We start from the raw sequence: 15,605 nt of genomic DNA on the forward strand, positions 1-15,605 counted from the left end.
GAGGTAGTGGAAACGTTAACCCATTTATGACAATGGGACACACGTTCACACGTATTGTTTGCGGGTAGGTTGCGTTGCCACATACGTACTGTACTTCACACGTGTTTTAATGATGAGAAAGCAGTCACGCTTAAAAGGCTTAGAAGACACATGACACTGTATTATTATTATTATTATTATTATTATTATTATTATTATTATTCTCTCATAACCCTCTATGTTCTTTGTGCATGTCTGCAGAGAAAAGGCACCTGGCCAGAGGGAGTGTGATGATGCTATTGAGGTTCTAAATGGTTGTATACGTGAGGTGGACCAGGCTTCTCTGGCTGCCATCAGTCAGCAGCTAACACCACGAGAAGATATCTCCATGGAGGTAAACACAACTGCAAATATGAACAAATATGTGCATTATCGCCTTTAATAAGGCTTGTCTAGACTTTTTCCATTGAGGGCCACAATCGTGAAAAATGAAAGGATGCAAAGGCCACAACACATGTAGACTTATTTCAAGAAAAAAATGCATCTTAGCAAACCTATAGTTAGTAGTGTGAACTATACTTTTTGCTCTTTTTCAATCTATTTTACTGTTTTTTTTTAACATTTTGAAATATTATTTTTTGCAATAATATAGCCTTTAAAAAAAGCATATTCTTTCTTTAGTATTGTATTAGTAATATGACCCTTTCTTCTGAATATGGTAATGGTAATGGTTTAATTTCATTTGAACATGCATCAGATTACAATTTAGTGCATCACATAATCAGTTCACAGTTCCACATGTCCAAAAGGAGTAGGAAGAAGCAAAGCTTATTAAATCCTACCCCTCCATCCGGTACTTTTACAATCAGTAACTGTTACATTTGTTCACTTCCTGCTTTTTCCCGTTTTTTTTTTTTTTACTCTATTTTATTATTTTATTTTATTTTATTTTTTAATAAATATTTGTTATAAATATTACAGGTTTATTGTCATAAGCAATTTTTTTCTATAAGAGAAGTAACTGACCCCTCAATAGAATGCAAAAAGATGTTGGGCTTGCTGATGATTGCTAATAATAAAGTATAATAATGTATTGTGTGATGTGTTGCAGGCCCTTCATGAGCAGATGGCTGCTTCGGTCCATGAGATTAGTAATCTGATAGAACCTGTCGCTGTGGCCGCTCGTTCTGAGGCCTCGCAGCTGGGACACAAGGTATGACAATACCTTACTTAGTACTCACATACAGTACAATGCATCCGCAAGGTATTCACAGCGCATTATTCCCTCAAGATTTGACACGCAGCACCCCATAATGACATTATTATTTTTTTATGTTTCCAAATATGTACCCTTCCCAGATTTGTTCCTGGAGACAATCCTGCCTCATAGTTCTACAGACAATTCCTTTGACTTCACGCTTGCGTTGTTATTGTTGGCTGCCTCAGAGAGATGTAGTGCAAATAAGCGTATTCGCAACAAGTCATGTAAAATCTGAGCAAAAATGCTGCATACCTGCACATGTGGAAATTGTTCAAATTAGAATTTTAGAAATTGCTATTACTAAGAGAGTGTATGCTAATCAGAGCAAAATTGTTAACCAAAAAAACCCACACAAATTCTCCAGAATCTCCAGAACCTCCAGAACACATTCCTCCGGTTCTGCTTTCACAGTGAACGCTACATGACAAAGTCTGTCAAACTCTAACCAGGGCGGATGCTAACAGAGGTTCCACTATAAATACATAAAACAATTCTAAATGCATATAAGATGACGTTATGTGGCAGTGAGATCCACCTTCCTGTTTTCTGTAGCATTTCTCATCTCAAGTCTCTGCTTTTTGTTTGATGCAAAATTTGCACGGCTGCCAAATAAGCCAAAATATAGCCAAGGAAAGTTGCATGTGCCAGCAATTTGATGAATGAATGAATGGATGAAAAACGGCTGAAAAATGGCTGAATTCAAGAAATAATTAACTACAGATTAATATTTGGATCAGTTAATTTCATGCTAAAAATACATTAACAGCACAGTTGCACTCACAAGCTGTATAAGTAACATGGCAAGACGTGCGCCATATTGTACTAGTACATATTGTACTCTTACCGGCAAAATATTGGTGTAAATTTTCAACAAAAACACATTAACCAGGGGCATCCACAAACGGAGGTTCCGCTGCTCAAAAGTTTAGGATCACTTGCAAATTTCTTTGTTTTCCAAAGAAAAACACATTTTCATGCATTTCAAATACATTTTTTCCATTATGCAATTTTTTTTCCCATTTCACAAACAATTAAAATGAATCAGATGATTTTCAAAGAAGATCTACATTTTTGCAGAGGCCTACTATCAACAGCTGTCAGTCCTCTGCATCAATCTCCTGGTATGGCTGCTAATCCAAGTTCATCATTTTATAAGGCTAATAGATTATTAGAAAACCCATCTGAAAGTCTAAACTAAAAATAAAATCTCTTACCATGCTCAGAGAGCAACGCAAACAGGATCTAACAAAGACAGAAAAACGATGCACAACTGTGCAAGAAGACAAATATCTGAGAGTGTGTAGTTTAAGACAAAGACACCTAACAGGTCGTCACCTGGCAGCTGCACTAAATAGTAGCCGTCAAACACCAGTGTCAGTATCAGCAGTGAAGCAGCGACCTCAGGATGCTGGAGTTCATGGCAGGATGGCAAAGAAAAAGCCATATCTCAGACTGGCCAAAAAAATGTCCAAGTGATCCCAAACCTTTGAGTGGTAGTGTATGTACATGTGATTCCTTAATTCTTATTCCTAAGTTCTTTCTAACGTTGTTATTATGGGGTGATGTTGTGTGCAGGATTTCGAGGATAAAAATGAATTTTTTCCATTCAGGAATAAGGCTGCAACATAAGAAAATGTAATACTTGCAGTGCATGTGTAATATGAATTCTATCCACTATTGGTCTATTACACGTCCTGTATATTCTGTGCCCCTCCCACACTCACACAGGTATCGCAAATGGTGAGCTACTTTGAACCCCTCATCATGGCAGCTATTGGCACAGCGTCCAAGATCCTCAGCAGCCAGCAGCAGATGGCTGTCTTGGACCAGACCAAAACTCTGACAGAGTCAGCCCTGCAGATGCTCTACACTGCCAAAGAGGCTGGAGGAAACCCCAAGGTACTTCACTTCTTCATGTAGAGATCTACATCTCTGTGACTGACTGGACACCAACCCATGGCGCACCCCGACTTTGGCCTAAAGTTAGCTCGTTAGCTAACACACACACATTATTTCCCCTACTGTACAGCATGTATCACAGTGCAGAATTGGTTGTTCCAGCTTGATGAAGTGATACGTGGATTACCTTTCTAGGCGGCACACATGCAGGAGGCCCTGGATGAGTCGGTGCAGATGATGAAAGAAGCTGTCGATGATTTGGGGGCCACATTGGCTGAGGCAGCCAGTGCAGCGGGTGCTGTGGGTGGCATGGTGGACTCCATCAATGATGCCATCAACAGGATGGAAGATGCACCGACATTGGAACCTGAGGGCACCTTTGTGGACTACCAGACCACCATGGTGAAGACAGCCAAGGCCATTGCTGTAACTGTGCAGGAGATGGTAAGACATTTATTTGTATTTTATTCTCTTTATTCCCTTGAGATAAAAAAAACTATTTTCTGGACTTGCACTGGGGTCGCATTTTTGCGGGTAATTTATTTTACAAACTACTTGACCAAAACAGACATTATGTCATCTTGGAAGGCAAGTTCTAACAATAAAAGAATAGAGAACAGGCTGAATAGGTGTAAGATATGCTAACACAATGGTTATTCAGCTACACAAAAAATAAACATGAACAGAAAAGGTGTCCAGCGTTTATGTAACAGTTTTTTCATTTATAAGTCGCTCCGGAGTATAAGTCGCAGGAACAGCCAACCTATGAAAAAAAAGTGCAACTTATAGTCTGGAAAATACGGTAATAATAAATAACTTATTGAATTTGCTGAATTTCTTTTCCACATATTCATAATCCAAAACATGCATCAAATTAAATTCAGGTTTGTGGCAAATAATACAAAAATCATTTTACACAAATAAAAAAACAAGTTTTTTTTTTTTTTTTTACGATTACCTATTTGCCTGGGGACCTTACTGGCCAGTACTACATGAATAAATGTAAAAATGTACACTTAATCCATGTGATTGGTATGGGCCAATCTCAATGATTAATTATCTGTATCAGAATTGGCGTTATAAAACCCTGATTGGAGCATCCATGATATTCATATCTTGTTTTTCTTCAGGTGACCAAGTCCAACACCAACCCAGATGACCTTGGCGCGTTGGCCAATCAGCTGACTAATGAGTTTGGAAATCTGGCCAATGAGGCAAAATATGCCGCTATCACTGCCGAGAACCATGAGGTGCGCGCACACACACACACACACACACACACTAAATGGAAAAACATACATTCCCATATATTCCTTTTTGCATTTTGAAGCTCTACTTAGAACCTCCTTAAGATCCAACAGTGCAAAATGTAAATTCTTGGAATTTTTCAACTAATCAGGAGTGTATCAGAAAATCAGTTTATGCATCTTGTAATAATACTTATAATATTGCTAATATTACTAATGATGCACTTTGCAACACAAAGATGATGTCTTGGACATATACTTCAATACATGTTTGTCTTGAAATATATAGTATTACGTCTGTGTGTATCTGCATATATTTGTTTTAGCCTATAGGAAACGGTTAAAATATGAAAAAGGGTCCCAAATCCTTAGATTCTTCAGTATGGGCTCCCCAGGGTACAAAAAAAAGTGTGGACACCTTGCCTTAAAGGGGAACTGCACTTTTTTCAGGGAATTTTGCCCATCATTCCCAATCCTTATGTGAAACTTGAACACATATTTCTTTCCCTTTTCTGTGCATTCTAGCACAAGAAAAGGAGTTAATTTCAGCTAGCTTACAATGCTGTCATTGGGATACACCTATTTGACTATAAATCCCATGCATTAACACGTGTGAGCATGCATTAACACGTACACTGATGATAACATGTAATAGTTGCAATATCTTGCCGTATTTTGATGATTTAAAAAACACACATATATGCTGCAAATGAAGATTTTTTTATTACTTGTTATTGGAGTTTTTTTCTGTTGTCATATTTAATGGTATGACATCATCATTCCCTCATATCGACACGATAGTTAATATGCACCCCAACTTATAAGCAATAGATGTCTATAAGTAATTCATTAATTTATTCATTTTCTATTACATACCCTCACGAGGGTTGCGGAGTATGCTGGAGCCTATCCCAGCTGTCTTGGGGTGAGAAGCGGGCTACACCCTGGACTGGTGGCCAGCCAATCACAGGGCACATATAGACAAACAACCATTCACACTCACATTCATACCTATGGACAATTTGGAGTCGCCAATTTACCTAGCATGATTTTGGAATGTGGGAGGAAACCGGAGTACCCGGAGAAAACCCACGCATGCACGGGGAGAACATGCAAACTCCAAACAGAGATGGGTGGAATTGAACTACGGTCTCATATGTCAGGCCTGCGCACTAACCACTCGTCCACTGTGCAGCCCCCTATATACTAGAAAGTTTAACGTAACGTAGTATACTGCCAATGACCATAGAGAAATCCACTCAAGAGTGGATTGAATAGTGGATTAAATAGTGTAAGATGTCAAGTGTCAAGTTGTGGCCCAAGCTGCAGTGTCAGACCTGTGGCGTTTAAGTGTGTGCTTCCTGCAGATTGGTTCCCACATCAAGAAGCAGGTGGGTGAACTGGGTTTCAGCTGCACGGGTCTGGTGACCAAAGCTGGAGCCTTGCAGTGCAGCCCCAATGATACTTTCACCAAGAAGGAGCTGATTGAAAGTGCTCGGAAAGTCTCTGAGAAGGTGAGAACAAAACATTTGGAATGTTGATTTGAACATCGTGTATGTTTATATCAAAAAGACATCCGGGAACAAGAGAGGCTAACAGAATGGACTTTTTCAGGTGTCACATGTCCTGGCAGCCCTGCAGGCAGGTAACCGTGGCACGCAGGCCTGCATCACTGCAGCCAGTGCAGTGTCTGGAATCATTGCCGACCTGGACACCACCATCATGTTTGCCACTGCTGGAACTCTCAACAGAGAGAATGCAGAGACCTTTGCAGACCATAGGTACCCTTCTCTACAGCACAAAATGCTTTTATTGTGAAAGGGCAGGAAAGGCAACACTGTAGATATCTGATGTGCATCCTAATGCTACCGAAGTCAGCTGTGGTTGATTTTTTAGGCTTCTGATTGACAAAACGAACATGGCAGAGCTACTCTTATTCCACACGCCAGCGACGTAGCAACATCTACAATCTGTAGAAATGTGTACTCGTGATGTTTATGGTCGACTCGGTGGCCTTCTTGTGCACAGGGAATGCATCCTGAAGACAGCCAAGGCTCTGGTGGAGGACACCAAGCTCTTGGTATCTGGCGCTGGAGCCAGTCAGGAGAAACTGGCCCAAGCTGCCCAGTCGTCTGTGTGCACCATCACCAAACTGACTGATGTGGTCAAACTGGGAGCTGCCAGCCTTGGCTCTGAAGATCCAGAGACCCAGGTGTGTGCATCCTGATCCATGTTTTTGATGAGCAGAATGGTAGATAATGATCTTTATTGTTAGTGTAGTGTACAAATCACTAACAGTTTTTTATTGTGTAACTCCACATTTGTGTACAGTTGTGGACACTTCAAGTGCCAAAGATATACCTCCTACTATAATCATAGGGAATATATATGTACGTACATATACATTTAATATATAGTATTTATAAATGACACACATATGCATTAGCCTCCACATGGCATTCCCACACAAATTGTCTTCTGTGTTTATGTGTCATCTTTGAATGTTGAAACGTGAACGTATGCTATGCCCTGCACTATGCCCAGGTGGTCCTGATCAACGCAGTAAAAGACGTGGCTAAAGCTCTGGGCAACCTCATCAGCACCACCAAAGCAGCAGCCGGCAAACCCCACGACGATCCCAGCATGCTCCATCTGAAGAACTCAGCCAAGGTAACATTCCCAGGAGATGTCAAACCGTCTCTCCAGTGACTTCCTGTTACACACATCAATGTAGAATAGAATAAAACTAATATGCTCTTACTTTGAATGATGTATGCCGAAGGTGATGGTGACTAACGTGACATCGCTACTGAAGACTGTGAAGGCTGTTGAGGACGAAGCCACAAAGGGGACCAGAGCTTTGGAGGCCACCATCGAACACATCAGACAGGAGCTGGCTGTTAGTAATCACACCTTTTCCAAGTAGCAGCATCAATCAGACATTACTACAGGGGCTGCAAGCAGCTCACATAAGTAATCTTTTATTTTCCACACACAAAACGTTGTGGCTAAGATGGCCCCGTTTAGGTGAATGTGGACGCTCTTTCATAGTTTTACTATTCTTACAGTACTGCGGTTCAACATGCCAATACGCTTCTAAATACCTGCAACTCCAGCCTATAGCCAAGTTCAGAGGAATTGCAGGGAGATATTGCATAACAAACATTATATTATGGTGTCAAGTATATTTTGGCAATTTCAACAAGAAAACAAAACAAAAAAACAACAAAAATGAAAAAATCAGCAGTAAATCAAACTAGGAATATTAAAGTAATATTAAAATTAAATAAGATGGTGATTTTTTGAATTTTGAAATTGTGTGACATTTTTTTAAAAAGCAGCGAAAATAAAAGTAATTATGACAAAGTCAAAATATTAATAAAAATATGTGTTCTAATTTTAACTGTTTAACTGTCATTTTTGAAAAATATGTCGTTTTTTTATGGTCATGTTAATAGTCACAGGTAACCTTAATAAACACAAACAAAACAAAAAAAGCAAAAATGAAAAAATCAACAGTAAATCAAACTAGGTATATTAAATTAATATTAAAATTAAATAAGATGCTGATTTTTTTATTTTGAAATTGTCTGACATTTTTTTTAAAAGCAGTCAAAATAAAACTAATCATGAGAATAAAGTCAAAATAATAAGAAAAATGTGTATTCTAATTTTACAAGAACAAATTGACATTTTAGAAAAATATATGTTTTTTTTTAAATGGTCATGTTAATAGGCACAGGTAACCTTAATAAACACAAACAAAACAAAAATAGATATTTAAAAAATAATTACAAATTAAAAATTTGGTGGGGAAATGTTCTAATATTGTGGGAATTAAGTCATAATATGAGAAAAATGAAGATTATTATTGAAGAAGAAAGCTGAAAACACATCAAAAATGGAAAAAAGAGAGCAAAGTCGATAGTAATAATTTATTATAAATGAATAATAATAATAAAATTAATCTTTGACAACACAGGTGTTTAGCAGCTCAGAGACTCCAGCGACGACCACCACACCCGAGGAGTTCATTCGCATGACAAAAGGAATCACCATGGCAACAGCAAAGGCAGTGGCAGCCGGAAACTCCTGCCGCCAAGAGGACATCATTGCCACGGCCAACCTCAGCAGAAGGGCCATCGCTGACATGCTCCACTCCTGCAAGGTGGAGAACCATCACTTTGTATTCAACAATACTCCCGTACTGCTACCTGCTACTTAAATCATTCATGCCCGAGACTAACATATCATTTCCTCTTCCAGCAAGCGGCCTACCATCCAGAGGTCAGTAAGGAGGTCCGAATGAGAGCCCTGCGCTTTGGCAACGAATGCGCCTCTGGATATCTAGGACTGCTGGAGCATGTGCTGCTGGTAAGACACAGGAATACTCATCGTACGCAGTACTTGACCATACACCATATTGTGGCTGGTTGAGCCTAAGCATACAGTATGTGTTCATTGAGCACGGGGAGAACATGCAAACTCCACACAGAGATGCCCAATTAGAGATTCGAACCCACATCTTCCCAATCTCCTACACTGTGTTGTCACTTGAGCACCATGCAGCTATCATCATATCAATACAAGAAATTGATAATAGTTACAGTATTTGATTTGGACGATATCTATCAGCATTGTACTGCACAACAATATAGAGTATTTAAACAACATGTGTTTTTTTCTACTTAATCATTGTATGAAATCAAAATGCACCACAAAAACACAGCTAGCTAGCTGCAAAAAACGTAACAAATACTGACTGGGGAGGACGACACTTGGCGATTCATTTAGAAGGCATTCAACACCCACAAAATCCCACCCCACCCCATTGCTGCTCTACCCCTGCCGGTTGCGATCACCATTGTGCCACAGGCCCTTTCAATGCCAGAGCATGTTGTGAATAAGAGAAATGGCCATTAAGACATAAGTAAGACTTTGTTGACTTGTGTTGCTAAGTACGTGACGGACAGGAAGTGGCATCGGGGGTTCGAAGTTTAGCTTGCCAACAGTATTTCTTGTTAGAGATTATTTTTTGTGTTGTGATTGTGTTGTGATCATTCAAACCTGAAATAAGATTTTGAAGTCTGGTGCTTGTGTGTCTCACGTGACATTACAGTAACATTACTGACACCTAATGACCAGTGTAGAATACTACATACCATCACAATGCCTTATATAGTATGTATTTTACTTCATTCAACAATTTTATACTTGAAAAAGTTGCTTCTTGTAAGCAAAATAATCATAACATTTGCTTAAATGTATTTTTTTTAATCTATTTTAAAAGCAGCGTGGGGAGACTGTAATGTAATAGTAAATGAAAGTAACAAGCTAGGACATTGTCCTGCCAAATATTGGTTGTATTACAAGTGACTGATTGTGCTACTCTAAAAATGTCATTCAATTCAATTGATCCACTTGATGAAATGTATGGGGCAATAATTGCACTTTTTATAGCTGTGTCGTAACAGAATAGCATCCCAGGCTGCCTGCTCCTCAAATATAGTGCTAACATTAAGTCATCATGTTGCTTAGTAACAGGCTTTGTTTTTTGTTGATGCTGCCATTAGACATCTTACACTTCATCTCATCTCTTCACAGAGGAAGTATCACCCCAAATTCATACCTGAAATGGCTTATACTTGCTTGTTATAACAGCAGTAGAGGGCTCCCAGGACCCTTTTTCTGTGTATGAATGTGTGACTTCCTCTGGTGTGTGTGTGTGTGTGTGTGTGTGTGTTTTTGCACGTTGGCATTGGCATGGTTATGCTTGTTGCATGCATTCCTGTGCTGTTACGTCCTCACCTCTATCTTGTCATGACAACACATCTGAAATAAGCTGAGCTGGGTAGGAGGTGATCCCAGTTAATGCTTTGCAGCTGTCAGACACTCCAGTATTTCATGTCTTCCTAGGACAGTTGAAGGACACCGGCTGACAGCCGAGCAAACATCATGGCCTTATTTTCATTGAATTACGGAAATGGGTCTACTATGGTATACTTGGAATAGCTGTTAACTCGCCCATATAAAGCTATTATGAAACCGTTTAGGCTTACACATCACAGTCGAGCCCTGCCTTCACTTTCATATTCAAATTTTAATTTGTGGATTTTTTAGTTCCACATTTCCCTTCCAAATGTGGAAATTGTAAATAGTCCTAGAATACAATTATTTTGGTATATACCATGTATATATGGCCCTAGAACACAATAATTTAGGTATATACCATGTCTATATAGCACTGGAACACAATTATGTTGGTATATACCATGTCTTTATGGCCCGAGAACACAATTATTTTGGTACATACCATGTCTATATAGCACTAGAACACAATTATTTTGGTATACACTATGTCTAGATGGCCCTAGAACACAATTATTGTGGTATTTACCATGTCTATATAACCATATGACACAATTATTTTGGTATACACCATGTCTATATGGCCCTAGAACACAATTATTTTGGTATATACCATGTCTATATAACCCTAGAACACAGGTATATACCATGTCTATATAGCCCTAGAACACAATTATTTTGGTATACACTGTCTAGATGGCCCTAGAACACAATTATTTTGGTATATACTATGTCTAGATAGCCCTAGAACACAATTATTTTGGTATATACCATGTCTATATGGCCATAGAACACAATAATTTAGGTATATACAATGTCTTTATGGCCCAAGAACACAATTATTTTGATATATACCATGTCTATATAACCCTAGAACACAGGTATATACCATGTCTATATAGCCCTAGAACACAATTATTTTGGTATATACCATGTCTATATAACCCTAGAACACAGGTATATACCATGTCTATATAGCCCTAGAACACAATTATTTTGGTATATACCATGTCTATATAACCCTAGAACACAGGTATATACCATGTCTATATAGCCCTAGAACACAATTATTTTGGTATATACCATGTCTATATGGCCATAGAACACAATAATTTAGGTATATACAATATCTTTATGGCTCAAGAACACAATTATTTTGATATATACCATGTCTATATAACCCTAGAACACAGGTATATACCATGTGTATATAGCCCTAGAACACAATTATTTTGGTATATACCATGTCTATATAACCCTAGAACACAGGTATATACCATGTCTATATAGCCCTAGAACACAATTATTTTGGTATATACCATGTCTATATAACCCTAGAACACAGGTATATACCATGTCTATATAGCCCTAGAACACAATTATTTTGGTATATACCATGTCTATATAACCCTAGAACACAGGTATATACCATGTCTATATAGCCCTAGAACACAATTATTTTGGTATATACCATGTCTATATAACCCTAGAACACAGGTATATACCATGTCTATATAGCCCTAGAACACAATTATTTTGGTATACACTATGTCTAGATGGCCCTAGAATACAATTATTTTGGTATATACCATGTCTATATGGCCCTAGAACACAATTACTTTGGGATATACCATGTCTATATAGCCCTAGAATACAATTATTTTGTATATACCGTGTCTATAAAGCCCTAGAACACAATATTCTTTGTGCCTTGAAAAATCACTCCAAATCATCAAAAATGGCCGGTACCGAGATGGACGGCTTCTGAAAAATGGCTGTGATTGGATGAGTTAAAAGCCTTTTCTCACGGAGGCCGTCTGATGGTTTTGACATTTTTTGGGTCTACCACTTGACATTTCTGTTCCATAACCCTCAGGATCCATCCATACATCCATTTTCTATGCCGATTATCCTCACTGGGGTCGTGGGTATGCTGGAGCCTATCCCAGCTGTCTTTGGACAAGAGCCGGGGGCTCTACTTGAATCCTCCTTAAGATCCAATGGTGCAAAATGCTAATTCTTTCCATTTTTCAACTGGTGTATTTTATGGTGTATGTTCATGTACTGTAGCTGACTGAGGCAGCATATACGTCATTCATTCATAGTCGTATGGAAAAACATTAGAATCTTGATTCCTTTCTCATTCAGATTATCCAGAAGCCTTCTCATGACATGAAGCAGCAGTTGGCCAACTATTCCAAGAGAGTGGCAGGCTCTGTCACTGAGCTTATCCAAGCTGCAGAGGCCATGAAAGGTATTTCAAGACAGCAGTACTACATGTACTATACAGTACACTATGCCGTGGACTAGCTTGACCCCCGCAGTGGCTGTTTGTGCCTTTTATTTACATGTCATTGCCCTTTTTGACTAAAAGTAATGGATGCTATTCCGCATTCCCAGCCACACAGTCACACATTTCCATTTTTTGTCATTCTTTTTAACCATGTCATTCATGATATGTCTAATGTATAAATACATGATAATAAAGCAGTAAATACAGCATACATGTACTGTATGTAACAATGTAGCTTTATAAGTCAACCATGTTACAATCCTTGTTACAACACTTGTTCATGTCAGTTCGTGTATGATGGCAAGCGGATTATTACGTGGCAAACTCAGTCTTAGTGTGTGTGTGTGTGTGTGTGTGTGTTGCAGGCACAGAATGGGTGGATCCCGAGGATCCCACTGTCATCGCTGAGAATGAGCTGCTGGGTGCAGCAGCAGCTATTGAAGCAGCTGCTAAGAAACTGGAGCAGTTGAGACCCAGGACTAAACCCAAGGTTATTTTTATTCATTTTTTTTTTATACCACACAGCGGCGACTCACACATACACACACATACACACACACAAATTCATAGACAGTGGAACCTGGCTTTTCATCACAAATCCGTTCCTAGATGTAGTACATACAAAGCAAGCTATCTTTTATCATGTAAATTAAATTTCATTAATTGCAGACACTCACACACAGAAATATAAACACAAATGATATTTTACAAAGAGAATAATTCTACAGAAAACAGTTTGAAATCCATATAAATAATAAATGAAAGTGTAACCCTTAAATGGTTCCCCCTGGGTTAACTAAGAAACTATACATTACTATCCTATTGCAACACACTGCACTTCCTACTTCCTTGCTTCCTACTTTATCACTTCTTTCTTCAATCCGAGTGTTTTTCACATTCTCTATCAAAGTTGCGGCACTTGGCATCATAGTGGCTTATTTTACAACCGTAATTCAAAACAGAACACTCGGAAATACACAACGTAGGGACACAATGAGGAACGATTCTGTCAGCAACACGTGGATGCTCTGCTCGGACACGGTTTGGCCGGATGCTAACCGAGACACATTTTTCACAACGATTTGCTTTTGTTTGTTGTAAACAGGAAGCGGATGAGAGCTTGAACTTTGAGGAGCAGATTCTGGAGGCGGCCAAGTCTATTGCAGCTGCCACCAGCGCTCTGGTCAAAGCAGCTTCAGCAGCACAGCGAGAACTGGTGGCGCAAGGAAAGGTAAACCTCACCCGCACAAGACACACAAAGCCCAACTCTTCGTGTTAATAATAAACCAAAGCAATCATAACTATATAAACATGTTTGCAGGTGGGGGCCATACCAGCCAACGCAGTGGATGATGGACAGTGGTCTCAAGGGCTGATATCTGCCGTGAGTCTTGCGTCCATTTTGAATGATATCATGTTTCCCTTGCCAGTCTGTGACAGTGTGTTCATATGGCCTTTGACCCCTCAGGCTCGAATGGTCGCTGCAGCCACCAACAACCTTTGTGAGGCAGCCAACTCGGCGGTTCAGGGACACGCCAGCGAGGAAAAGCTCATCTCCTCGGCCAAGCAGGTGGCGGCGTCCACTGCTCAGCTGCTGGTGGCCTGCAAGGTGAAGGCTGACCAGGACTCTCAGACCATGAAGAGGCTGCAGGTGGGTACTATATTACGTTATCCTCATTTTATTCACGTCCACAGCAGAGGTGGTCTGAATGATGCACTGTCGTCACACTGATGCACAAATGTACACAAATGTACACAAATGTACACAAATGTACACAAATGTACCATGTGTACACTATGCCGCCTCACTTCTCCCCCTTCAAATCCTTCTGCTGGCTGCTGATGTTGGTGTTCTCCTTCGGTTTGGGGTCAACATTTGCAATAAGATAAAGAATAACGTATGTTCTTAGCTCTCACTAAAGTAGCTGTTAGATGAGTCTTCCTTTCGCAGGGTTTAGTGTGGCATAACACAGCACACGTTTTTACTCTTTCTTTGTGTACACCGCAGACGCACGGCTCGCCTCATTTATTTAACACACGTGCATTGCATTCACTGATTGCATGTCACATGGTGGGTGCGGTCACAGTGGTTGCCATTGACAACGTCAAACAATTACTTCCGGGGCATAATAATTACAAACATAACAACAACAAAACGTTAACAAAATGAGAGCACATTTCTCAACTTACTGCAGAAGTACAATTTGATGCATGTAGGTATGCTTGGAAATTCCAGAAAATACACCCAAAACATGAGACTTAATCTTAAATGACGTGATGTCTTTGAACGCAATCCCTTATTGCTCATTATTCATTCAATCATATATTTTCTACCGCTTTTCCTCACGAGGGTCGCGGGGGTATAACACTGTTAAAGTGTGATTCTTATGTACTGTATGTATGCTAGCTTGGTGCACAGTCCCAGCCAGCTTGTGTTGTCCGAGCCAATCAGGTTATCCCGTCCTCGTGTGGGCCTGCAGCTGCTGCCTGACTAATTCCCATACATTTCTTGTATTTATGTTCTGCGGGTCTTGGAAACAATGCAGCAGGCTACCACTTGCTGGAACTGGAAAGCTTAGTCGGACTTATGGTCACATGTTGTCTTCAAGCTTTGCAGCGCCGCTTTCTCCTCCACATTACATTTGACAAAGTTTCAATGTGGAAAACAGTAATAGATCAGAAATCAGATGAAAGAAGATAGAAATGATACGCTGGCATGGTAGTTGCTTTCATCTAACAACAATGTGTACACATGTTATCTGGAGCTGTATAAAAACCCAATATATAAACCTGTGTGTGTGTGTGTGTGTGTGTGTGTGTATGTGTATGCAGGCTGCAGGAAACGCGGTGAAGAGAGCTTCTGATAATCTGGTGAAAGCAGCTCAGAAAGCAGCATTTGATGCTCAAGACGACCAGGCTGTGGTGGTGAAGAGCAAGATGGTGGGAGGCATCGCTCAGGTGAGGACACCTTCAACGCTTTTCATAATCATATAGAGTCCTTCTAGACCAGGGGTGGGCAAATATTTTGACTCGTGGGCACTATTGCTAACACATGGGC

At 39.7% G+C, this 15,605-nt stretch overlaps 1 protein-coding gene across 2 annotated transcripts in view; it reads left to right on the top strand.

Annotated features, from left to right (window-relative positions):
• Nucleotides 1-15,605, top strand: part of tln1 (talin 1) — a 75,029-nt gene that overhangs the window by 58,354 nt on the left and 1,070 nt on the right. For both annotated transcript variants that reach the window (XM_058057245.2, XM_058057246.2), the window contains exons 38-55: nucleotides 241-373; nucleotides 1,091-1,192; nucleotides 2,969-3,139; nucleotides 3,335-3,583; nucleotides 4,270-4,389; nucleotides 5,754-5,900; nucleotides 6,001-6,167; nucleotides 6,415-6,598; nucleotides 6,931-7,056; nucleotides 7,169-7,285; nucleotides 8,369-8,554; nucleotides 8,653-8,760; nucleotides 12,403-12,508; nucleotides 12,913-13,037; nucleotides 13,653-13,778; nucleotides 13,869-13,931; nucleotides 14,016-14,198; nucleotides 15,380-15,505. In XM_058057245.2, the coding sequence (XP_057913228.2) occupies nucleotides 241-373; nucleotides 1,091-1,192; nucleotides 2,969-3,139; nucleotides 3,335-3,583; nucleotides 4,270-4,389; nucleotides 5,754-5,900; nucleotides 6,001-6,167; nucleotides 6,415-6,598; nucleotides 6,931-7,056; nucleotides 7,169-7,285; nucleotides 8,369-8,554; nucleotides 8,653-8,760; nucleotides 12,403-12,508; nucleotides 12,913-13,037; nucleotides 13,653-13,778; nucleotides 13,869-13,931; nucleotides 14,016-14,198; nucleotides 15,380-15,505 (2,539 nt within the window). The remainder of the gene's footprint in view (nucleotides 1-240; nucleotides 374-1,090; nucleotides 1,193-2,968; nucleotides 3,140-3,334; nucleotides 3,584-4,269; nucleotides 4,390-5,753; nucleotides 5,901-6,000; nucleotides 6,168-6,414; nucleotides 6,599-6,930; nucleotides 7,057-7,168; nucleotides 7,286-8,368; nucleotides 8,555-8,652; nucleotides 8,761-12,402; nucleotides 12,509-12,912; nucleotides 13,038-13,652; nucleotides 13,779-13,868; nucleotides 13,932-14,015; nucleotides 14,199-15,379; nucleotides 15,506-15,605) is intronic.

Source organism: Doryrhamphus excisus, linkage group LG19, assembly GCF_037039965.1.
Source record: "Doryrhamphus excisus strain RoL-2023G ecotype Guam linkage group LG19, RoL_Dexc_Guam_v1.1, whole genome shotgun sequence".
Taxonomy (NCBI): domain Eukaryota; kingdom Metazoa; phylum Chordata; class Actinopteri; order Syngnathiformes; family Syngnathidae; genus Doryrhamphus; species Doryrhamphus excisus.